The following is a 25,314-nucleotide window of genomic DNA, read 5'->3' as shown; positions in this document are numbered from 1 at the left end:
AGAAGTGTATGACGCTGATTGGTCAGTGATTGGTCAGCGTCATACACTCCTCTGTACAACGCCCACTTGGTCAAAAAGTAAAACACGCCCAGTTGGGCATTAAGAAAGTAATTAGCATAAATATAAAATGGGTCATAACTTGGTCAAAAATGATCGTTTTCCTAAATAAAAAAACCACTGCTGTAATCTACATTACAGTGTCAATCACATTATGTAGGAGATAGGGCACTTATAATGTGGTCTTTAACATATCTATATATAATATTTGTTTTTTGTATTCATGTGTTAACGATATGAATAGAAAGATGTATTCAGGTACCCAGACTATGAATAGGATAACAATAAATGCATTATAAAATATGCTATAAGATATTCTGCTTTTTGACAGTTTGCAGTAGCAACTGATTTCTTTGACATTGCAGAGGGTAAAAATAAAAACAACAAAAAATAATAATATCGGTATATTACATTTACGGATTGTAAAGCCAATGTTAATCAAGGCTTCACTTCAATGGTATGTAACTTAAAAAGGAAAAAAAAATTCTCAGGAATATTATCATTGTTTTGCAACATTTACATATCATTTTATCTACTTTGCAGGACTGCAAACTTTACTCTGACTTTGTAATTAAAATTAAGCATCACTATTTTCAAAACGGCACATGCATTATTATTATTATTTTTTGCTTCAATGCAAAAAAATTACATGTGCACTTTCTTTCACATTGCAAAAATGCCCAATGTAAATGTTAAGAGTATTCATTCTTGGTGATGATTTGCAGTTTGAGTCATTGCCACTAGATGACACTATAGCAACACAATATGCAGCTTTCTTGAAACGGTGCGCACATAGCACCAATATACTGGATGTTGTATTATTTCATGACATTTTATTTTCTCTTGGGGTTCGAAATCACACCATTACTATAACTCTTTCCTGTTTGCAATGTTTTCTTCCTTATGACTGTTTTAAGAAGACTGAGAAGTAACTTTTGCAAAAAAAAAAAAAGATTATCTACATTAGATTTTGTGCTGTGATTTCTCCTGTTGTGATGTTCGGTTTTATCATCAGATGTATAAGCATTTATTTTGCTTCAGATTACCATAGGTGACATTAAATGTTAAGTTAAATGCATACAAATACATTACGTTTAATAAATAAACCTACCTAATGATCCATTCATATGATGAGGTTCCATTGCACCCATTCCTCCCATTGGGCCATCAGGACCAGGACCCATCGGGAACTAAAAAAAATACACTGGTCACAAAACATCTATCACAACATCACCCAAGCTCTAGACAATTGCAAGCAAGTCATTACGAAGGGAGTCATCCAAAGGGCTGAACAGTTGAACAACCCTTTACATATTGCAGGTCATCCAAAGACTAGTGAATTCCTGTGATCTTCCTGGAGAATGTGCTGCACTACATGACACCCCTGTAATCAATAATTGATTAATACTGGGAGAATCGTCTGTACCAGCTCAACGTGCCCCAAGAGGGAATATCAAAAGGGGTTGTTTAAAACAGGGAACTCCTTTTAACCCCTTAAGGACTGGCCTATTTTGGGCCCTAAAAGGGGTTTTCTGTGACCTAAAATCTCCTAAATCCCTCTTAAAACGTTTGTGTTTAAAGAGGCTCTGTCACCAGATTATCAAACCCCTATCTCCTATTGCATGTGATCGGCGCTGCAATGTAGATAACAGGAACGTGTTGTTTTTTTTAAAACGATCATTTTTGGCCAAGTTATGAGCAATTTTATATTTATGCAAATGAGCCTTTCTTATTTCCAACTGGGCGTGTTTTCTCTTATTTCCAACTGGGCGTGTATTGTGTGTGTAACATCTGGGCGTGTTTACATGTTTTACTAGCTGGGCGTTGTGAATAGAAGTGTTTGTCAGCATCATATGTCAGCATCATACACTTCTATTCACAACGCCCAGTTATTAAAACAAGTAAACACGCCCAGATGTTACAAACACAATACACGCCCAGTTGGAAATAAGAGAAAACACGCCCAGTTGTCCATTAGAAAGGCTCATTTGCATAAATATAAAATAGCTCATAACTTGGCCAAAAATGATCGTTTAAAAAAAAAATAACACGTTACTGTTATCTACATTGCAGCGCCAATCACATGCAATAGGAGATGGGGATTTGATAATCTGGTGACAGAGCCTCTTAAAATAAAGACAAATGCATACCCTTTTTTTTTCATGACACCTTCTTCCAGACATGTGCCCCTCACTCCGGTTTGGGACCTCCGTGTTCAGGGCACATCTATTCCTAAACTGCCTTCATACATCATTCCCTGCTTGACAGCCTCCCCACTACACCTTATAGTTCTCTCTATTCCTGCCCACTACACCTCCTAGCCTTGCAGGGTTTGAGGGGATTGATACTGTGCATGCACCAGGGCTTCTGAAGGGCAAGAACAGTAACTCTGGGAAATCGCTTTGCCCCATGTAGCCACGTGAGTGACGACGTTGCATAAATTGGGGCTTTGCTGTTCTATAGGGGACATAATTTAAACAATGTACGTGACGTCACAGTCACGGAGAAGAGAAAGCTACGGCGGGATCACATCCTGAGTGGGCACATCTGAAATGTGTCAATTTGAAAGTGACTTACATTGGTGTAAATAGATTAGTTAAATAGAAAAGAGTCCTGGATAACCAAGCCATATATTTTTTTTCATCGTCACATTCCAAGAGCCATAACTTTTTTCGTTTTTCACGGATGTGGCTGTGTTAGGACTTGTTATTTGCCGTACATGCTGTATTTTTCAGTGGCACCCTTTGTAGCACATATAATTTATTGATTAGCTTTTAATAATTTTTTTTGTGGGGGAAATAAAAAAAAACAACATTTCGGTCATTTGTTTTTTACCTATTTCTTACACTGTTAAACGTGCGGTAAAAATATCATGTTAACTGTATTCTAAGGGGCGGTAAGAATACGGAGATATCAAACTTGCTCAGAGCCATACGTTTTTTTATTTTTTCCATCAATGTAGCCTCATTAGGGCTTGTTTTTTTGGGACAGGTTATAATTTTTATTGGTATAATTTTGCAGTAGTTATAATTGACTCATTTTTATAAAACAGCATTGATGTAAAACACCAAATCGACTATTCTTCTAGGGGTCGAACCCCCAAACCACCTCTTGCCAGCCTCAGAGGCCTGCAGCCACTGCAAGTCACATGAGAAGATACAATGATCACTTTTGTAGGAACCCAATTATTTGCTGTTCTAAGGAAGAAGTAACACGTGACATATTTTATATTTTCCTTGTATTGAAATTGAGAAACCTGTCCGAGTTGCAGAATATTTTTCCTATAGGATTACATTGTAACATTTTTGGAAATACGAGGCAAATATACCACGTGTGACTGCACCCTTATAATGATCAGCAGGGACCTCTGTTCATCTGTTATCATGACGGTCATACGCCATAGGAGGAATCTGATATGTGACTCAAGTGAATCCATCAGCCAGGTCAATTTGTAATGATCGTAAATAAAAAATAAAATAAAAAAAATAACCCTTCATGAATTTATATATCAAATAACATTTCAAGCACTTTATCACTGTTCACCTTACTTACATTTGGCCTGCTTCCGCCAGGTCCTATTGGGTTCATCATTGTGTACATGTTCTCACTGGAGTTTGTGGAGTCTACAAAAAAAAAACACCAAACATTACATGATCTTATTCTGCAAGGTTCTGAGGTTTTCTAAATAAAGTGTATCTACTTGACAGTTATGCAACTTTCTGATATCCTTTCCATTCACTGGCTTAAGCTTAAAGAGGCTATGTCACCGCATGTCTATTCACAATCCCGACACTTCGGTAACGTTTGTGTGGGACTTACAGCACAGCAAGCGTGATCTCGCGAGATTACGCTTGCTGTGCTGTATGTCCCACACAAACGTTGCCAAAGTGTCGGGATTGTGAATAGACATTGGGTCCTGGCTGGAGGTGATGTCTATTCACTCTCAAGACACTTCAGTAACGTTAATGTGGGAGTAAGTGACAGATCACTATGTGCGGAGTACATGAATGGAGAGAAGTGTATGATGCTGGTTGGTCAGCGTCATACACTTCTTTACAACGCCCACTTGGTCTAAAGTAAAAACACGCCCAGTTGTCTATTAAGAAACTCATTAGCATAAATCTAATATAGGTCATAACTCCGTCAAAATTGATCGTTTTTCTAAATAAAAAAACACTGCTGTAATATACATTACAGCGCCGATCACATGTAGAAGATATGGCACTTATGTGGTGACAGAGCCTCTTTAAGATGAAAACATCTTGAAAACTGTGAAGAATTTATACACAAGGTATATTAGAAAGTTGCAAAACTCTTCATTATACAATAAACTTTATTTACACATAACCGGAAAAACTTTTTAACTTACAATTTCTACATTACCTAAACATACTGTAGGTGAGGAATATAAGGCTTCTTTCACACTAGTGTTAGTATACGTTTACCTCTCTTCCGTCAGAGGAAGAGAGGATCGAAATATTAAACTAAAAGCAACGGTTCCGTTCGAATTACCATTGATTTCAATGGTAATTCTTTTGTTTGAGTTGCTTTCCATTTGTCTTCGTTCGCTAGGTTTCCGTTATTTTTTTCACCGAAACAAAAATTTCTGCGGACTTCACTTTTGCTCCCGTCAAAAAAAAAAACATAGCGAACAGAGACAAATGGAATGGTAATTCTAATGGAACCGTTGCTTTCCGTTTAATCTTTCGATCCTCTCTTCCTCTGACGGAAGAGAGGTAAACATATACTAACGATAGTGTGAACTTAACCTAATAAAAAAATTCTCTTTGATTATACTAATTGATATAATGACTATATTATTCTAATGGTTTAGGTGATTACTACATGTGAATGCAGAGTAAAGGGTCAGAAAAGGAAGTAAATAAACAGATTGGGTCCCGTTTCTAATGTAATAAGTTGCTCTACTATACTTGAAGCACGTACTCAGTAATGTCTTTGTGTTACTCCTGATATATGTTTTGTATGAGCTTCCTAGTGAAAATATTAGCCCTTGAGTTTTTGGGCTAGCAGTAGTAACTGTTAATCACATTTATAGAGGCTCTGTCACCAGATTCTCAAATCCCTATCTCCTATTGCATGTGATCGGCGCTGCAATGTAGATAACAGTAACGTTTTTGTTTTTTTTAAAACGTTCATTTTTGGCCAAGTTATGAGCAATTTTATATATATGCAAATGAGTTTGAAATGGACAATTGGGCGTTTTTTTTTCGTTATGTCCAACTGGGCGTGTATTGTGTTTTTAACTGGGCGTGTTTACGTGTATGACGCTTACCAATCAGTGACCAGTCAGCGTCATACACTCCTCTCCATTCATTTACACAGCAGCGATGTGCAGCCACATACACAGAGATTAACGTTAATCAAGTGTCTTGATAATGAATACACATGAAATCCAGCCTGGACGTCAGGTGTATTCAGAATCCTGACACTTCTGACTCTTTTCTTTGAGATTTCCAGCAAGGGAAACGAAATCTCGTTTACATCCGTAATCTCGAGAGATTACGCGTGGCTTGCTGGAATCTCACAGAAAAGATTCAGAAGTGTCAGGATTCTGAATACACATGACGTCCAGGCTGGATTTCATGTGTATTCATTATCAATACACTTGATTAAAGTTAATCTCTGTGTATGTGGCTGCACATCGCTGCTGTGTAAATGAATGGAGAGGAGTGTATGACGCTGACTGGTCACTGATTGGTCAGCGTCATACACGTAAACACGCCCAGTTAAAAACACAATACACGCCCAGTTGGACATAACGAAAAAAACCGCCCAATTGTCCATTTCAAAGCTCATTTGCATATATATAAAATAGCTCATAACTTGGCCAAAAATGAAAGTTTAAAAAAAACAAAAAACGTTACTGTTATCTACATTGCAGCGCCGATCACATGCAATAGGAGATAGGGATTTGAGAATCTGGTGACAGAGCCTCTTTAAGGGTGGACAGCTGCTGAACCATGTATTCATAATACAAAAAGTTCAATAAATATGGGGCACACTGTTGTAGGATCATCACTGGCTTTGTATTCTGCTGGGGATACCATTGTACCAGTTGCTATAGAGGAGACTCGAAGATGAATATTCATAAAGCTGTATATTCCTCTCCAAGTGTGTTGTGGCCCCCATCATTACTCCATGTATTTTGCCCTTGTAGAACTAGCATTTTCTACTGCCTATATGTACTTCACAAGGATCTGTTGCTGGTATTCTAAAGCTAGCCAAACACATGAGAAAGCAGTCAGTTCGTTCAACCGACAGCTATTTCCCACACCTCCACCATAAATATCTACTCTTAGCTTAGTCGAGCATTCTTATTTTTTCAATGGGGACAGGGAAGTAAGATGCTGCCAGCAGAGATCCAACATTCCTTCTTTTCCCCTGAAATCTGCTAAACGGGAATGGTCAGCAAACCCCCATACACATTAGATAGTTGGCTGAAGTCAGCGGGTTCCTGACAACTTTTATACAATGTGTATGGCTGACTTAAAGCTAGCCATACAAATACGATAGGTGTTGGCCAAACTGTGTTCTAGACGTCATGCATTACTTTATTACAATTAATAAACCACAGAGAACGAAAAATGCATTATAGGGGCCATGACAGTTTTACTTTTATGCTAAGATATGATGACTTGAATTTCCAAGCCTTTTACTGTATTCCCGAGAGATACTGATGACACCATGTCCCTTTCTGATTCCTATTAAGTGTAATGTTGTCATGGAGTGTGTGGATCCAAATCACCAAATACAACAAAATCTAGGAATACCTGGCTTGAATACTAGCAGTTATAGGTGTATATGAGTGATCTGGATCCACACAAGGTCTCAATGACCAAACAGCACCACAGAATAGGAAACCTGATCAGAATCTGGCAGTAGTGCAGCTTAGGCATTGGGCCTATACCAGGGGTGGGCAAACTTTTTGACTCGCGGGCCACAATGGGTTCTAAAATTTGACAGAGGGGGCCGGGCCAGGAGCATTTGGAGGGAGTGTTTGGGCCGGATATACTAAAGCATTAAATGTAGTGTGTGCAAACCTCATAGCACAGTAAGAACACTACAACCCAATTTATTAACTGTCTTTCAAATGTGAAAAATAGCCCTTATCAGTTAATAAATTTGTCTCAAGGAATATGCAAGATATGGCATTTACATACTATTTCGCAGATACTGGGAGGAGGAAATGTAAATAGATTAAAATAACATACGCACTGTGATTTATCAAGAAAAAAGTTCTGTTGACTCTGTAAATTAGCTGCCAACCTCTGAGCAGTAGCCGCCCGTTCTTGTGTTGACTGCTTGCTAGCATAGTTTGCATGCTTCGTGGCAAAGTGACGGCTGATATTGTACTCTTTGAAAACCGAAGGGCTTAATGGTGACGTGAAACGAAGTGAAAATTAAAGTGAAATAAAGAGAAATACGCGCCACATTAACCCCTTAATGACCGGGCCATTTTGCACGTTAATGACCAAGGATTATTTTTTGTTTTTTCATGGTCGCATTCCAAGAGTCGTAACTTTTTTTTTATTACGTCGACATAGCCGTATAAGGACTTGTTTTTTGCGGGACGAGTTGTATTTTGTAATTGCACCATTTTTAGATGCTTACAATATATTGATTAACTTTTATTAACTTTATTTTAGGAGAGAATTGAAAATAAGCAGCTATTCCAGCATTAATTTTCACGTTATAAATTTATGCCCTTTACTATGCAGCATAAATAACATGTTACCTTTATTCTACGGGTCGGCACGATTACGAGGATACCAAATATGTAAAGGTTTTATATGTTTTCCTATGTTTGCACAATAAAAACCCTTTTAGAAAAAAATTACTTGTTTTTGCATCGCCGCGTTCCAAGAGCCGTCATTTTTTTATTTTTCCGTCGATGTGACCGTATGTGGGCTTGATTTTTGCGGGCCAATGCGTAGTTTTCATTAGTACTATTTTGGGGTACATAGGACTTATAGATTAACTTTTATTTTATTTTTTATGGGGGGAATGGGAGAAAAGAGAGAATTTTGCCGTTGTTTTTTGCGGGTTTTTTGGACGCCGTACATCCGGCGGTTTCATTAATGTGTTCATTTTATTGGTCAAGTTGTTACGATCGCGGGGATACCATATATGTGTATGTGTTATTTGTTTTGACACTTTTACTGAATAAAACCACTTTTTGGGCAAAAAAAGTAGTTTTATTTGATTTTGACTGTAATTATTTTATTTTTTTTCAACAAACTTTATTTAACTGATTGACATTTTTTTTTTAAGTCCCACCAGGGGACTTCACTATGCGATGTGCCGATCGCATATATAATGCTTTGGTATACTTAGTATACCAAAGCATTATTGCCTGTCAGTGTAAAACTGACAGGCAACCTGTTAGGTCATGCCTCCGGCATCGCCAAACAGGCAGTTGCGGAAGACAGACCTGGGGGTCTTTGTTAGACCCCCGGCTGTCATGGAAACCCGACGACGACCCGCGATTTGTTTGCGGGGGCGCCGATCGGGTGACAGAGGGAGCTCCCTCCCTCTGTCAAACACATTAGATGCCGCTGTCACTATTGACAGCGGCATTTAATGGGTTAAACTGCCGGAATCGGAGCGCGCTTCGATTCCGGCAGTTGCAGCAGGAGCCAGGCTGTGTATAACAGCCGTGCTCCTGCCGCTGATCGCGTGGGTACACTGGCAGTACCCGTGCCATCACAGGACGGATATATCCATCCTCCTGCGCGAACTAGCAGCTGCTGAGGACGGATATATCCGTCCTTCGGCGTTAAGGACAACGGTCAATGTGTTTTGAGTGCGCCATCTATTGGGAAAACGTGGGCATTGCAGGGAAAGGGGAAAAAAAAGGAGGTTTTTACTATGATTTGGACAAGTTCGGCGGGCCGGATTAAAAAGCCTAACGGGCCGTATGTGGCCCGCGGGCCGTAGTTTGCCCATGTCTGGCCTATACTGTACTTAGCAATGATATGTAATCTTGTAGGTGTATCTACACAATCTAACAGATTAAGAATTACAAACTAAAGCTCTGATAATGAATTTGACACCCTTTCCTATGTTCCCTTTTATTGTATATTTGTCATACAGGATAGTTTCTGATCTTTTATCAAATCTAATTAAAATGTGAGCAACTACAGTTTTAGAATTATTACTCCATTTTTTAATAATACAGTTATCTGAAAGCCCTACAACCCATGTGAAGACTGGTTGCAACCAATTTTATAGCAAGTATTGTAACGAATCATGCCTACAATTTGATATCAAGCTTTCATACTGTAATTCTAAACTGTGCTATTTATGAATTGTTACCATGACAGTGAAGAATCATCACAAATACTATGCCAAAATCACAAGTTGTTGAAATATATCAGGGATGAGTTGCAAAGCTACAGTAATGTTCAAAAGTTTCAGGCAGTTGTGGAAAATGCTGCAAAGCAAGAATGCTTTAAAAAATATAAATGTTAATAGTTTTTTTTTAATCGATTAACAAAATACAAAGTGGATGAACAGAAAAGAAATCTAAATCAAATCAATATTTGGTGTGACCACCGTTTGCCTTCAAAACCGCAATAATTCTTTCGAGGTACACTTGCATAAAGTCATGGATTTTGTAGGATTATACTCAGGTGTATGATTAACCAATTATACCAAACAAGGGATAATGATCATCATTTTCATATATAGGATGAAACAGTCATTAACTGTAACAGAAACAGCTGTGTAGGGGGCTTAAAACTGGGTGAGGAACAGCCAAACTCTGCTACAAAAGTGAAGTTGTAGAAGACAGATCGTGTCAAAGATCCACCATGGCAAGACTGAGCACAGCAACATAACACAATGTTGTTATACTGCATCAGCATGGCCTCTCCCAGGGAAAGATTCCAAAGCAGACTGGAGTTTCATAACGTGCTGTTCAAGCTTTTTTTTGAAGAAGTACAAATAAAAGGGCAACGTTGAGGAATGTCAACGCAGTGGTCGGCCAAGGAAACTTAGTGCAGCAGATCAAAGACACATCATGCTGACTTCCCTTCGATATTGGAAAATGTCCAGCAGTGCCATCAGCTCAGAAATGGCAGAAACCAGTGGGACCCATGTACAGCCTTCTACTGTTCAGAGAAGTCTGGCCAGAAGTGGTCTTCATGGAAGAAATGCGGCCAAATTTAAAACGAAAACCCACTATTTTCCAAAGAGTATCATCAATGCTTGTCTCACATACACAAGAAAAAACACCTGCATAATTCCAAGCGATTGGAGGTAATATTCTAAAGTCAAAAATTTAATTCTTAAAAGTGGTTGTCTCATGAAGACAACTCCTGTCCATATGTCCTATTAGGTGAAGTGAAGAGCCCATATATATGTAAACTGAACGTCTGGTATTCACACATTGTTATCAAATCCACAATTGGCCATACAACAGAAGAAACAGTAAAATCTTAAAATAATTTCAACTTCTTTAAGTAATCGATGGACCTAACACACATAAACCTTGTTTTAACTGTGTTGTGTAATTCAGTGGACACCGTCACTTTATATACTGTACATATCTGATCTGCACATCTACTTCCGGTTGTGTCTCTTGTGACCGTACAAGACTGACTCTCCATTTCTTCCTGCTCCTGTTCTCTGTCCTTAGTGACCTTTTTTCTTCAGACACATCCCAAACGCAGATGGAAGAAGTTAGTTTCTGGCCAAAATATCAACTTTGAGACCATGGCAATGCTTAGGGAGGACAAGTCTTATTGTTGTCTGGTTTCTGAATGTCCGGAGAATTTTTTTTTGGCAGTGATCTCTAGGTTATGTTTACCTGAAAAATCTGCTCTTCTAACACTTGTGTTTCTATAATATTTTTTCTATATAAAAATAAAAGTCAAGTGCTATGCTGTTAAGCCTAAAATAATGCTCAATACAATAGTAAATTAATTAAAATCATAAAACATACTTGAAAACTTGGACACAATCCATTCTATCTTGGGAGGTCTACATCTGTTTTACCTCCGAACTACCAATTGAAAAATAAATAGGCTTGACGTATGATTCTTGGCCGATATGGAAGGTTCTCCATAACTGTACACTTATTTAACATATACTGATTGATGCAGATTTAGAAAATGATGTCATAAACTATAATGGCTCTGGTTGGTCAATAGTGAACTGGACTTCAGAAGACTACATTGTTATTGTAGACTCCAAAACACTATGTTCAACACTAGAACTTAATGGCAATTACACAAGAAAGTTTGAGTACGTATCAAAAAATTATTACCTCCTGGACTGGGCATTATAGGTGTGCCAGGTGGACCACCACCACCTGGAGGACCCTAAATAAATATACAAACAAGCATGAGAGTCTTTATTGTTATGATAGAATTAAAATAATGAAATGGATGAATCTAGAATGGTTTGACCTTTTCATAAATAACACCAACTTGTAACGCTGGTGACAGCAAGAATACTTTTATAGGACAATGGACTTACAGTGAAAGTAATATGGCCTCATTGATCAAAAGCAACCAATAGGGCAGAACTGGCAGAGCTCTGATTGGTTGCTATGGGCAACAAGACCATTTTTAATAAATGAGGTTCATAATGTTTATAATAAACTAACAAAAAAAAAAACAAGCATGCCAATAAAAAAAATCTCTTACCACATAGTTTCCTGGTGAAGATGATGAATATGCTATCTGGATGTGGAAAGAGATATAAAAAAAAAACTAGTGAGACTAAAAGTTAAATTATCACCAACATTATTTAAACTAGCAAGAGGTTCCAGCAATTGTATGATCGATTTTAAAGCCGAGTAACGTAAAAGAAAACTCCACTTTCCAAATGACATTTTAGAATATGACACCATATTAATTTGCATAAAATATTGAGTATTCTGTATGGAATTTTAATTACATGATGCTTCATTCTCTGTACCGACAGAAAGCGAAATTGAAAATTCTGCTGGACTCCTGTTACCACAGTGAAGTGCGAGAGCTCAGAAGACAGTTACAACATTCGAAGCGGTTATGCCACTTCTAACAGCAAATTAAACATAAATTATTATCTCTTTACGAGGGCAACCAACAAAATATGTAATGCATTTTAAAGGCAGCCTTGAATGAGGAATACAACACAGAAAAACATAAATGCATACTGAACATATAGGATTAATCTAAAAGTTGAGTAAGGCCCCATGCACATGAACGTGTTTTTGCGGCCGCAATTCACCCACAAATCTGCCGTATTTTGCGGTCCAGGCTCATTGAAATTAATGCACACGGCCGTGTGCATGGCCCTGAATTGCGGGTGGCTCACGGATGACACTCCGCAGTCACCTGAGCCACAAATCACGGGCCGTGCACACCACTACAGTCGTGTGCATGAGCCCTTACTGTAAACCTGTGTATTCATTGCCCCGATCCGGATTTACAATCTGTATAATAGTTCAGAGCTGAATTTACAATTATATTATACAATTATAATAAGAGGTCTTTAGAAATGGTCAACAAGCGTCTCATTCGACAGATCCCGAGCAGTTTAACTTTGCTCCTATGGTGCAGCTGGGCAGTTAGTTTTTGCTACATAAGATTACTGTACATTGTACACTTCCCAGAATGTATATCACAGAAAAATTGTCATGCAGACATTTGAGCTAGCATAGAATTGCTGGGAGATTTCTGCTCTGATGTCTGCAGAATTGTTAATTCAGCTCTGGACTATAATACAAGCTGTAACTCAGGATCAGTACAAGATGAGAATTAAGTAAGGAAGAGAATGCAGTGAGCTACGGTACCATAAACATCTCTTTATGAATTGAGAGTTGTAATTTTACGAAATAACGGTTAACAGGTCATTTTGCTGCCTCAGTTTGGCCTTATAAATACTCCTGTATTTTCATGGCAGACGGCCCCCAAAATGATTTGAGGTTACGTTTTTAATTACCATTAAAAGCTTACCGAATTAGCGTTGGGGTTCGGCCAGGGACCTCTACCTCCTGGGCCCCTATGAAAGAAATAATGATTAATTTTTTGCGATGAAAAAAATAGAAGCCATCTTACAGCAGAATGAAACTAAATATGCATGAGCCTACATGTTCATTCCAGGCATTCCAGGTCCACCTAATGAATTTGGAGGCGGTCTCATTCCACTGCCGTAGTTCTAGGACAAAAAAAAACAAAACATTACTTAAGAGGTAAATAAGATTTAAATATTGCTATACAGCAATGAATGTTACTGCATAATCTAATATTTCAACAAAAGGTCTCATTAATAGGATTAGGAACATGATAGAGACATTTCCTAATTTGTTACCTGAGGTCCCATGCCTGCCATGCCTCGTGGTGGGTTCATTCTTTGCATGGGTCCTCCCATGTTTGGATGCCCTGGAAAACAAACAATAATCAGAAATATCAGAAACAAGCAAAGCTGTAATTCTTATATGGCATTCCTTTTAAACATAGTATATCTATCTATCTATCTATCTATCTATCTCATATCTATCTCATATCTATCTCATATCTATCAATCAATCTTATATCTATCTATCTTATATCTATCTATCTTATATCTATCTATCTATCTTATATCTATCTATCTTATATCTATCTATCTTATATCTATCTATCTTATATCTATCTATCTTATATCTATCTATCTTATATCTATCTATCTATCTTATATCTATCTATCTATCTTATATCTATCTATCTTATATCTATCTATCTTATATCTATCTATCTTATATCTATCTATCTATCTTAATCTATCTATCTATCTTAATCTATCTATCTATCTATCTTATATCTATCTATCTATCTTATATCTATCTATCTATCTTATATCTATCGATCTATCTTATATCTATCGATCTATCTTATATCTATCGATCTATCTTATATCTATCGATCTATCTTATATCTATCGATCTATCTTATATCTATCTATCTTATATCTATCTATCTTATATCTATCTATCTTATATCTATCTATCTTATATCTATCTATCTTATATCTATCTATCTTATATCTATCTATCTTATATCTATCTTATATCTATCTATCTTATATCTATCTTATATCTATCTATCTTATATCTATCTATCTTATATCTATCTATCTTATATCTATCTATCTTATATCTATCTATCTTATATCTATCTATCTTATATCTATCTTATATCTATCTTATATCTATCTATCTTATATCTATCTATCTTATATCTATCTTATAGCTATCTTATATCTATCTATCTTATATCTATCTATCTTATATCTGTCTGTCTGTCTGTCTGTCTGTCTATCTAAGCCTTAGTGAGCAAGCAATTTTTTTTCGTTTTGCATTTAAACTCTAACTTTTTTATTTGTCCGTCCACATAGCTGTATGAGGACTTTTTTTTGTGGGATTAGTTGTATTTTTTAATGGAACCATTTTGGGGTACATATAATTTTTTGATTAACTCTTATTAACTTTTTGGGGGGGATAGAACAAGAAAAAAAATAGCAATTCCGCCATAGTTTTTTTCCTTTTTTTCGTATACCAAAGCATTATTGCCTGTCAGTGTAAAACTGACAGGCAAGGTATATAAATAAATCTATGTTTTATTGGTAGGTAGGCTACGCGTTACGACATCGAACTGATGTCTTCATCAGGCCAGGCAAAATCACACTGAATGTTACAGCTTATATACACAGGACATAAGATAAAGCAGGAGAAAAAAAAAAATAAATCAGAGTTGTGCCTGACCTAGCACAACTCCTATAGGTGAGCTTATACCTCACCCTGTGTTCTGTTTTTGTTTTTTACCATTTTTATCTGCACTATGGTGGCGCCGTGCATTTTTTTCTTTTTCTCCCCTACAGATCATTAAATATATATATAGGTGCATATTGATTATAAATAAATATACACCCAAAAATGTAATCTATACAATAAAATGTAAAGATCATAGAATATAGGGACTCAAATGTTAAAAAAATGTTTTTGAATTCATTATTGCTTGAATATTACGTTATTGTTATAAGTTTCTATCATCTATAAACTCCTTCCAGTATGTATGCAATCTGATCCACCAGCCATGTTGTATAATTTTATATTTGGTTAATTAAGTGAATGATATATTTGATATGTAATATGTATATATATTTTTGTATGTATAGTAAGGCTTACTAATAAAACAAAAAAGCTTGGAAAAAAACCCCAAATAAATACATTGAAAATTCAGAAAAATATCAATATGGGAACCACCTGCTCTAACACGAACACTATTCTTTGGGTTATGACAGCAAACATTAACATGGCCACAAACCAGTACATATGTTATATGAATACAAATCAAACTTTTTAATAACCATATGAGGTCCAGAAAAACCTAATAGCTACATCACCTGATCCGAGTCAACATTCTGCTTATTTGTACTATTTAGTGCCAAGCATTTCCCATCTTTTAGCAGATTAGCAAATCCTAGCATCACTCTTGATCTCATGCAGCCTGAAATGATATCTCTGTAAAAAATCTAATCTAGAATAGCTGGTTAAACATTCCTGACTAGCAATTAGGCATGTGTTTAAGGTCCTATTACACGGCCCGGTATGGTCCGTCAAAACAAGTGCTGATCAACAAGGCAGCTCGTTGATCGGCGCTCGTTTGCTCCTTTCATAAGGAGAAATGCTTGAGTGATCGATACTATGATCGTTTGTCCCCATACACTTCTATCATGTCGGCAGCACATCTCCCTGTTTACGCAGGAAAATGTGCTGTCGACAAAGATATTTCATGCTGCATAAACGATACAATCAGCCGATCATTGGTCTGTGTAAAAGGGCCCTTAGTCTCTGGACTTTATAGACAATTATAGCATACATTATGGAGGGTTTCTGTTCAGAACGCAAGTGAAAACCTAGGATATATTGGTAGTCGCAGTGCAATTTTACGGCCAAGTATTTTCAAATGGAGCTTTACCGCTCTTTAGAGACAGCTTCACTAAAGCATTAGAATATGGAACGGTTGAATCAAATGAAGTATTAGCATTACCAAGCCCCCACTTTTACTTGTAAGAGGTTTTCAAGTATCATAAGGGGGGTGGGGGAACGCTTCTGTCTTATCAGATACTGCCAAAACCATTACCAAGGGAAAGCCAAAACATGCAAGAGGCGCAAATCTTTCCAGTATACTTTTTCTCTGTGTCGGTTCCATTACCAGTTTTGGCTTCCAATTATTGAAGCAAAATACTGACCAAAATACTGCTTAAGCGGCCTAAGGCAAAAGTTAAATCTGCTTGCATTAAATTCTAGCAACAACTCACACAAGCAATGTAGATAATCACATCAGTAGTCAAGGGTTGCTCTCTGAAGCACAACAATCCTACAAATTAATGAGCAAAATACCCAAAAAGTCATAATATCATGAATCTTCATTGATTAACCACATAAAAACATCATAAAAGTTAATTCAGCCGCACAGCTCAGGACATAAATGGTTGCATTAAAACTACATTGAATTAAAAAAAATATCACTAACATATACACGTGTCAATTACTAAACCCAAGTGGGAAACAATACACACAGTATGAGTGATAATAAAAAGATGCATAAATACTATATGGTCAGTTGTCAATTCATATATATGCAACCAGTGTATCAATTGCTAAAGCCAAGTCGGAGACAAAACAGCTTAGTAAAGATAAAGAGATAAATAATATATGGCCAGTAATCAATTCATATATCTATGGCCAATATAAAGGGCACCCAATTGAAGATGATTATTATACATAATTATACAATGTGCATAGCCCTAGTGGATAAATTACCTAATGTAAGTGTGTAGACCACAAGAACACAAACACGCATTTCGCATTAGCTTCCTCGCAGAAAACTAAATTCTGTGCTGATACGAAGTTTGACAAGTAGAAGGTGGCAGTAGTGAAAATGGATAAAGCAGGCAGGAAAAAGTTAGGCTTTATGAACATGGCAGAGACATGTGGAGGGAAGCTATAGTGAGGCACACACAGTTCCTACAGTTCGGTACTATGAAGAACATAGGAAGCATATGTATAAAACCAAAGGCTTAAAGAGGTACAATTAGGCCACAATACAGTAGTGTGCATGAGCCCTTACTTTTGAGCTTTGCTAGCATCCTTAAGTATATATGTAACAAACAGTTACTAGAACATTCATTTCTCAATGACAGATACCTGATGGTCTGTTTGACAATATATGGGACATTATGTTGGAAAATATCGGTTCAAATGCCCGAGCAGACTTCAGGTGCAGGAACCTTGGAAATGTAGATAATATTCTAAATATGTTTGTATTCTAAATCTTTTTCTGTGTTTTGACTGATTCTCAGGTTTCTTCATATCAGAGGAAACATTGGATAATTAGGAGAGAAAAAACCCCAAAAGTAGGCAAGTTTTAAAAATGTGGAAAAGGTTATTGGTATCAAGGTCTCCAGTCAATTGTGTGAAACCATTTGTGTTCAACACTACAAAACTTTCTCATTCTCAGAGCTGCACTCACCATACAGGCAAACTAGGCAAGAGCCCGGGGTAGCAGTGTTTGTCCTCACCATTTATGGAAGCAGAGGTGATTGGTAAAGGGGCACACGCATGCCTAATATATTTCACACACACAATCCCTAGAGTTGCAACACACTTAAACCAGACCATTCTTATTTACCTAGTACTGTATTCATAATACTTACTCAAGACATGGACGCTGGCCAACCCTCAGCAGTTGTTCAAGGCATTACAGCAGGTAGAAAAGGGCACATTATGTGGTCTAAATGGCTGTGAATTTCCATTGCTGGTGCCAGCTGCTGAGCATCGCCTCAAAGGAGAGGTAATGGGACTCCTAGCATTGTCCCTCTGCTCCTCCCGCTACCTCTTCTCAAGCAAAGTTAAAGTCACCATATGGTGTTAAAGCAGCGTTCAGCGATTCTAATTCATGTACTTAGGATACACTACACAAGTACTCCTTAATGGCAGAGAAGGCTTGTCTGGGGAGTGCTCAGGAAGCAGTCTGCTCTGCTATGAAAGGCTGCTGTAGAACGCAGCCCTGGTCTTGGTGACACAGTAATTATTTCTGCACTTTGTCCTTTTATGTGCCCAGCACTAATGAGCCATTGGTGACATAGGAAATATGTACCGTATTGCACAGAGGAACATAAGCGTCTTGTCACAGGGCACATTTTTTTCCTTGGTTCTTTAAGAAAAGACCTTTAACAAAGGAGATGTTTTCGGACACAACCACGCAGCACAAGCGTTAACCGTGATAGACTTGAAAACAAATACACAAAACAAAAAAACTTTTACAAGTCTGCTATATTCCCAACTTAAGACCATTTCAGCCTTATTTATTGAGCGGATTTGTCACCCATTCGTTACATTTCTTTGCTATATTTGTCAAAATTTTGACTCTAGAGGTTAATCTTGTGCCAATGCCTTGACCTGGAGTTTTCAGGTGTGGTATTTATTGGGGATGACATCAAATAAAGAGCAGGAGCATTCATAAATGACCTGTGGGTTACAGTTACATGTGGCGGTAACGGGGCAGCAGAAAGCTTTACTCTTACTTCACTACAAAAACGACAGCAAAATCAGTTCAAGGTACATTTTCCTTTAACTGCAGTTGAGGGTCCTTTTAACAGTGTCAATACCCAGAAATTACGCGGTTCTACTAAACTGAGCAAAGCTCCCCATATGGTTCTGGTTTGGGCGTTGCAGCTGTAATGTGACAGTAAATAAAGCCAATCGAAACTAGCTATATACTGTAGTTGCATTTGTGAACTATATTTAGCATGAGTTGCTAAATGTGGATAATACAATAAGCTATATGCCACATAAGACAGTGGAAGCCCTCAGATAAAAGCTGCATGGTGCAAACAACTAGCGCTATTCCTCAAGAGAAATACATAATATTGGGTAGGACCCCCTCGTGCCACGAAAACAGCCCTAACCTATAAAGGCAGGGACTACACAAGATCTCGGAAGATGTCCTCTGGTATCTGACTAAGACGTTAGAAGCAGATCCCTTAAGTCCTGTACGTTGCGAGGTGGGGCCTCCATGGATCAAACTTCTTTTTCCAGCACATCCCACAGACGCTCAATCGGATTGAGATCTTGGGAATGTGGAGGCACAGTCAACACCTTGAACGCTTTGTCATGTTCCTTAAACCATTCCTGAAAAATGTTAGTAGTGTGGCAGGGCACATTAATACCAATGCCATGAAGGGGTGTACTTGGTCTGCAACAATGTTTAGGTAGGTGGTACATGTCACAATAACATGCACATAAATAACAGGACTCAGGGTGCCCAAGTAGAACATTGCCTGGAGAATCATGCTGTCTCCACCAGCTTGCCTTCTTCCCATAGTGCATTCTGGTGCCATCTCTACCCTAGGTAAGGAACGCACGCACCCGGCCATCCACATGATGTACAAAAACATGATTCATCAGACCAGGCCACCTTCTTCCATTGCTCTATGATAAATTTCTGATCTTTACGTGCCGATCGTAGGCACTAGCAGCAGTGGACAGGGATCAGCATAGGCCCCCTGACCGATCTGCGGTTATGCAGCCCCAAAAACAGCAAGCTGAGATGCATTGTGTGTTCTGACACCTGTCTATCATAGCCAGCATTACCTTTTTCAGCAATTTGCGTTACAGTAGTTCTTCTGTGGGATTGGACCAGATTGGCTAGAATTTGTTCCCTATGCGCATTAATAACTTAACGCATTTTCACTTACATGCACGTCACAGAAAGGATCCCCCTCCTGGATTCCAATGCGTATGTACATAACGGTGACCACGCAGGTACAATAGCTGTGCCCGCACGATTGCTGCGGGAGTCTTGCTATGCTTGCAACGGCCGGGTTCCGAAATAACTCTGATACCGGCCATTTTACCCCTTGAATGCTGTCACCCATCGGCGGCCAACGATCACTGGCCGCAGATAGGTTGCTATGGACGCCAGGGGCCTAACAAAGGCCTTTAGGCCTGCCATCACTGTATGCCTATTAGGCCGTGCCAGAGGTACATCTTAATAGAATGCCCATCAGTTTTACACCGACAGGCAGTAATACTTTGGTATAATAAATATACCAAAGCATTATATCATCGATCAAAGCATTGCATAGTAAAGTCTCCCAGTGGGACTAAAAAAATAAGCCCTACATATGGCTTCATCAACGTAAAAATACAAAACTTATGGCTCTTGGAATGCGGCAATGCAAAAACAAATTATTTTTGTTTAAAAGGGTTTTTATTGTGCAAATCTAGTAAAACATAAAAAACCTATACATATTTAGTACCACCATAATCGTACCAACCCACAAAATAAAGTCACAGTTACTTACACCACATAGTGAACTGCATAAATTCAAAACGCGAAAAACAATGCTATAATAGCTTTTCTTTTTTTACAATTCCCTTCCATGAAAAAGGTAATAAGAGATAATCAGTATATTATATGTATCACAGAAAACAAGCCCCCATACGACTATGCCAACGAAAAAATAAAAATGTATGACTCTTGGACTGTGAATGAAAAAAAGAATAGGAATACTTGGTCATTAAGGCCAAAATAGGCTGGGTCGTTAAGGGGTTAATGAGCCTTGGGCGCCCCAGACACTGTTGCCGGTACACTGGTTGTACTTTCTTGGACCATTTTTGGTAGGTACTAACCACTGCATACTGGGAATACCCCAAAAGACCTGCCGTTTTGGGGATGCTCTAAACCGGTCGTCTAACCATCACAGTTTGGCCAAAGTGGCTCTGATCCTTGCCCCTTTTTCCAGCTTCCAATACATCAATTTCAAGAATTGACTGTTGAATTGCTGCCGTATTGATCCCACCCCCTGACAGGTGCCATTATTATGAGATAATTAATGTTATTCACTTCACCTGTCAGCGGTTTTGGTGTTAATACTGATGGTATATGTCATCTAGGCCCGTGATCCCCAACCTCCGGGCCGCTGACCACTACCGGGCCGCGGATCATTTGGTACCGGGCCGCAGTATCTGGTATCCGCCCCGATGGCCTCAGGGAATTTCGGGCGAAAAACCGCACCAAACTGTGGTGCAGTTTTTCGCCCGGAATGTCCGCCGCGGAAAACTGCTGAGCAGGCCTCCTTGGATGATGTTTCATCCCAGGAGACCACTGCAGCCTGTGATTGGCTGCAGCGGTGGACACATGGGATGAAACGTTATCCTTAGGATGCAGATACAGTTGAATTGAATGCTGGAGCAAGAGTGACGGCTCCTTACCCCAGCATTCACTCTGCCGTGAGCGGCTCGGAGCAGGCAGGCGCGATGTTGTGACGTCATCGAGCCGAGTCACTCATAGCACAGACCGGAGGAAAAGGATCCTTCACCCATCATGGGAACGGGGGTAGGTAAGTAATTATGTTATTATTTTTGATTAGGCACATATGGGGGCATTATACTGGGTATGGGAGGGGGCTGATATGGTGGCAGCTATGGGAGCAATTTACTGTATGGGGCAGCTAAGGGGGGCATTATACTGTATGGGAGGCCTTATACTGTATGGGGGGCATTATACTGTATGGGAGGCCTTATACTGTATGGGGGGCATTATATTGTGGGGGCAACTATGGGGGGCATTATACTGTGTGGGGGAAGCTAGGGGGAGCATAATACTTTGTGGGGGCAGCTATGGGGGCATTATACTGTGGGGGGCAGCTATGGGGAGAATTATACTATGGGGGCAGCTATGGGGAGGGCATTATTCTGTGTGGGGGAATCTATGGGAAGCATAATACTGTGTGGGGACAGCAATTGGTGGCATTATACTGTGAGGGGGTCAGCCATGGGAGTATTATTCTGTGAGGGGGGCAGCTATGGGGAGCATAATACTGTGTGGGGGCAGCCATGGGGACTGGTGCGCAAGGCGGCTGAGCATAGGCGTGGGCAAGGGTCTGGTGATGTTGGGGAGGGATAGGGGGGCCCATGAGCCTTTAGCTACGCCCTTGCAGCTATTTGTTATGTATTTTACCTCCCCATTGAATTCAATGGGGAAAACCCGCAACAAATACGCAAATACAATTGACTTGCTGCAGAATAAAATTCTGCACCGCAGGTCAATTTCCGAGCGTTTTTTCCGCTCAGTATTTACGCAGTGTGTGGATGAGACTTGATTTATCTCATCCACTTTGCTGCTACTGTATTATGCTGCAGATTTTCCCCAGCATAAAACAGGTATTACAATACAGGTATACGCCGTATTTACACAATGTGTGAACTGACTAACCCCTGCCAACACACGACGGTCTCCGGAAAAATTTTCTTGCATCAAACTAGTCCTCGGTGCAAAAAAGGTTGGGGACCACTGATCTAAGCAATATAATTGTATCTTCCAAAGGTAAATTCTCATAATATGCGCTCAAGAAAAGAAATACGCAACTAGGCTCTGGCAGGGGCAGAAAAATCTAAAAAGGCACACCATCCCTCTACTTGAGAACAATTCTTCCAGATTGATGCTGCTCAGTTTAGCCTTATGTATTGCTGTAATGAATCAATGAACATCACTACTATTATTAAAGCTGGCAATTATTTGTGTTATATGTCTTTAATAGTGAACTCAAGCCCCAGAATTTCTATTCAGGTTTGATTTATTAAAATTTTTGTATAAGTATTTAACTCTAATAACTAGGTACTAACAAACAAGTCCATCAAAATAAACACACAGTGGATATAAAAAGTCTACACACCCCTGTTAAAATGCCAGGTTTTATCATGTTACAAAATCAGTCCAAGATTAATTAATTTCAGAACTTTTTCCACCTTTAGGCTATGTTCACACGGGGTCTTTTGCCGAGTTTTTTGACGCGGAAACCGCGTCGCAAAACTCGGCAGAAACGGCCCGAGAACGCCTCCCATTGATTTCAATGGGAGGCGTCGGCGTCTTTTTCCCGCGAGCAGTAAAACTGCCTCGCGGGAAAAAGAAGCGACATGCCCTATCTTCGGGCGCTTCCGCGTCCGACCTCCCATTGACTTCAATGGGAGGCAGGAGAAAGCGTGTTTTATGCCCGCGGCGCTCAATGGCCGCGGGCGAAAAACGGCGCGATAATTGCTATTCACACGGAGTATTTTGGGGGAGGAATATCTGCCTCAAAATTCCGTTTGGAGCTTTGAGGCAGATATTCCTCCCACAAAATACTCCGTGTGAACATAGCCTTTGGCTATTTTGCAGGAGGAATATCTGCCTCAAAATTCAGTTTGGAAGTTTGAGGCAGATTTTCCTCTCCCTGCACGCCGATTTTCGCTGAGTTTTTCGCTGCGTTTTTCGCCCGCGGCCATTGAGCACCCCGGGCATAAAACACTGCGAAATACGCTTTCTCTGCCACCCATTGAAGTCAATGGGAGGTCAGAGGCAGAAGCGCCCGAAGATAGGGCATGTTGCTTCTTTTTCCCGCGAGGCAGTTTTACTGCTCGCGGGAAAAAGACGCCGACACCTCCCATTGAAATCAATGGGAGGCATTTTCGGGCCGTTTTTGACGAGTTTTGCGACGCGGTTTCCGCGTCAAAAAACTCGGCAAAATACTCCGTGTGAACATAGCCTTAATGTCACCTATAATCTGTACAATTCCATTGAAAAACAAACTGAAATCATTTAGAGGGGAAAAATAAAAATAACAAAACTTACAATAATGTGGTTGCATACGTGTGAACACCCTCTTATAATTGGGGATGTGGCTGTGTTCAGAATTAGCCAATCACATTTAAACTCATTTTAAATAGTAGTCAGTACATAGCTGCCATTATTTAATGTGATTCTGAGTAACCCTGTATAAAGTTAAGCTGTTCTATTAGGATTTCCCTGACATTTTCTTTGTTGCATGTGACAGCAAAAGCCATGGTCCGTAAAGAGCTTACAACACATCAAAGGGATCTGATTGTTGAAAGGCATCAGTCAGGAGAAGGGTACCAAAGAATTTCAAAGGCATTAGATATACCATGGAACACAGTGAAGACGGTCATCAAGAAGTGAATTACATTTGGCACAACAGTGACATTACCAAGAACTGGACGTCCCTCAAAACTTGATTAAAAGACGGAAATTGGTTCAGGAGGCTACCAAGAGGCCTACAGCAACATTAAAGGAGCTGCAGGACTTTCTGGCTGCATAGTGCATGTGACAACAATCTCCCGTATTCTTCATATGTTTGGGCTGTGGGGTAGGGTGGAAAGACAGAAGCCTTTTCTAACAAAGAAAAACATCCAAGCCCGTCTATATTTTGCAAACACCTACATCAAGTCTGCCAAAAGCATGTGGGAAAACATGTTATGGTCTGATGAGACCAAGGTTGAACTGTTTGGCCATAATTCCAAAAGGCATGTTTGTCGCAAAGCCAACACTGCACATCAACAAAAGAACACCATACCCACAGTGAAGCATGGTAGAGGTAGCATTATGCTTTGGGGCTGTTTTTCTGCAGCTGGAACTGGTTCTTTAGTTAAGGTGGAGGGAATTATGAACAGTTCCAAATATCAGTCAATATTGGCAGAAAACCTGCAGGTCTCTGCTAAAAAGCTAAAGATGAAGAGGAATTTCACATTTCAGCACAACAACGACCCAAAGCATACCTCCAAATCAACAAAAGAATGGCTTCACCAGAAGAAGATCAAATTTTTGGAATGGCCCAGCCAGAGGCCAGACCTGAATCCCATTGAAAATCTGTGGGGTGACCTGAAGAGGTCTGTATACAGGAGATGCCCATGCAATCTAACAGATTTGGTGCGCTTTTGAAAGGAAGAGTGGGCAACAATTGCCAAGTCAAGATATGCCATGCTAATAGACTTCTACCCAAAAAGCCTGAATTCTGTCATAAAGTCAAATAAGAAATTCAACAAAGTATTAGTTTAAAGAGGCTCTGTCACCACATTATAAGTGGCCTATATTGTACATGATATGATCGACGCTGTAATTTAATTACAGCAGTGTTTTTTTATTTAGAAAAACGATCATTTTTGACGGAGTTATGATCTATATTAGCTTTATGCTAATGAGTTTCTCAATGGACAACTGGGCGTGTTTTACTTTTTGACCAAGTGTGCAATGTGGAGAGAAGTGTATGACACTGACCAATCAGTGACCAATCAGCATCATACACTCCTTTCCATTCATTTATACAGCACATAGCGATATAGCTATATCGCTATGTGCAGCCACATAAATACACTGTAATGTTACTGCAGTGTCCTGACAATGAATACACATTACCTCCAGC

The 25,314-nt window shown here is 39.1% G+C and overlaps 1 protein-coding gene across 2 annotated transcripts in view; it reads right to left on the bottom strand.

The window, feature by feature from the left end:
• The window catches only part of SSBP4 (single stranded DNA binding protein 4), a 375,270-nt gene that overhangs the window by 6,917 nt on the left and 343,039 nt on the right, over positions 1-25,314 (bottom strand). For both annotated transcript variants that reach the window (XR_012883594.1, XM_075864484.1), the window contains exons 9-15: positions 13,381-13,451; positions 13,160-13,227; positions 13,026-13,071; positions 11,730-11,765; positions 11,348-11,402; positions 3,610-3,680; positions 1,169-1,247 (exon numbers count right to left, since the gene is read on the bottom strand). Coding sequence is in view for 1 of the 2 variants with exons in the window: in XM_075864484.1 (XP_075720599.1) it covers positions 1,169-1,247; positions 3,610-3,680; positions 11,348-11,402; positions 11,730-11,765; positions 13,026-13,071; positions 13,160-13,227; positions 13,381-13,451 (426 nt within the window). In the remaining variant the exon portion in view is untranslated. The remainder of the gene's footprint in view (positions 1-1,168; positions 1,248-3,609; positions 3,681-11,347; positions 11,403-11,729; positions 11,766-13,025; positions 13,072-13,159; positions 13,228-13,380; positions 13,452-25,314) is intronic.

Source organism: Rhinoderma darwinii, chromosome 1 (genome assembly GCF_050947455.1).
Source record: "Rhinoderma darwinii isolate aRhiDar2 chromosome 1, aRhiDar2.hap1, whole genome shotgun sequence".
Lineage (NCBI taxonomy): Eukaryota > Metazoa > Chordata > Amphibia > Anura > Rhinodermatidae > Rhinoderma > Rhinoderma darwinii.
This window is presented reverse-complemented; position numbering and strand designations above follow the sequence as displayed.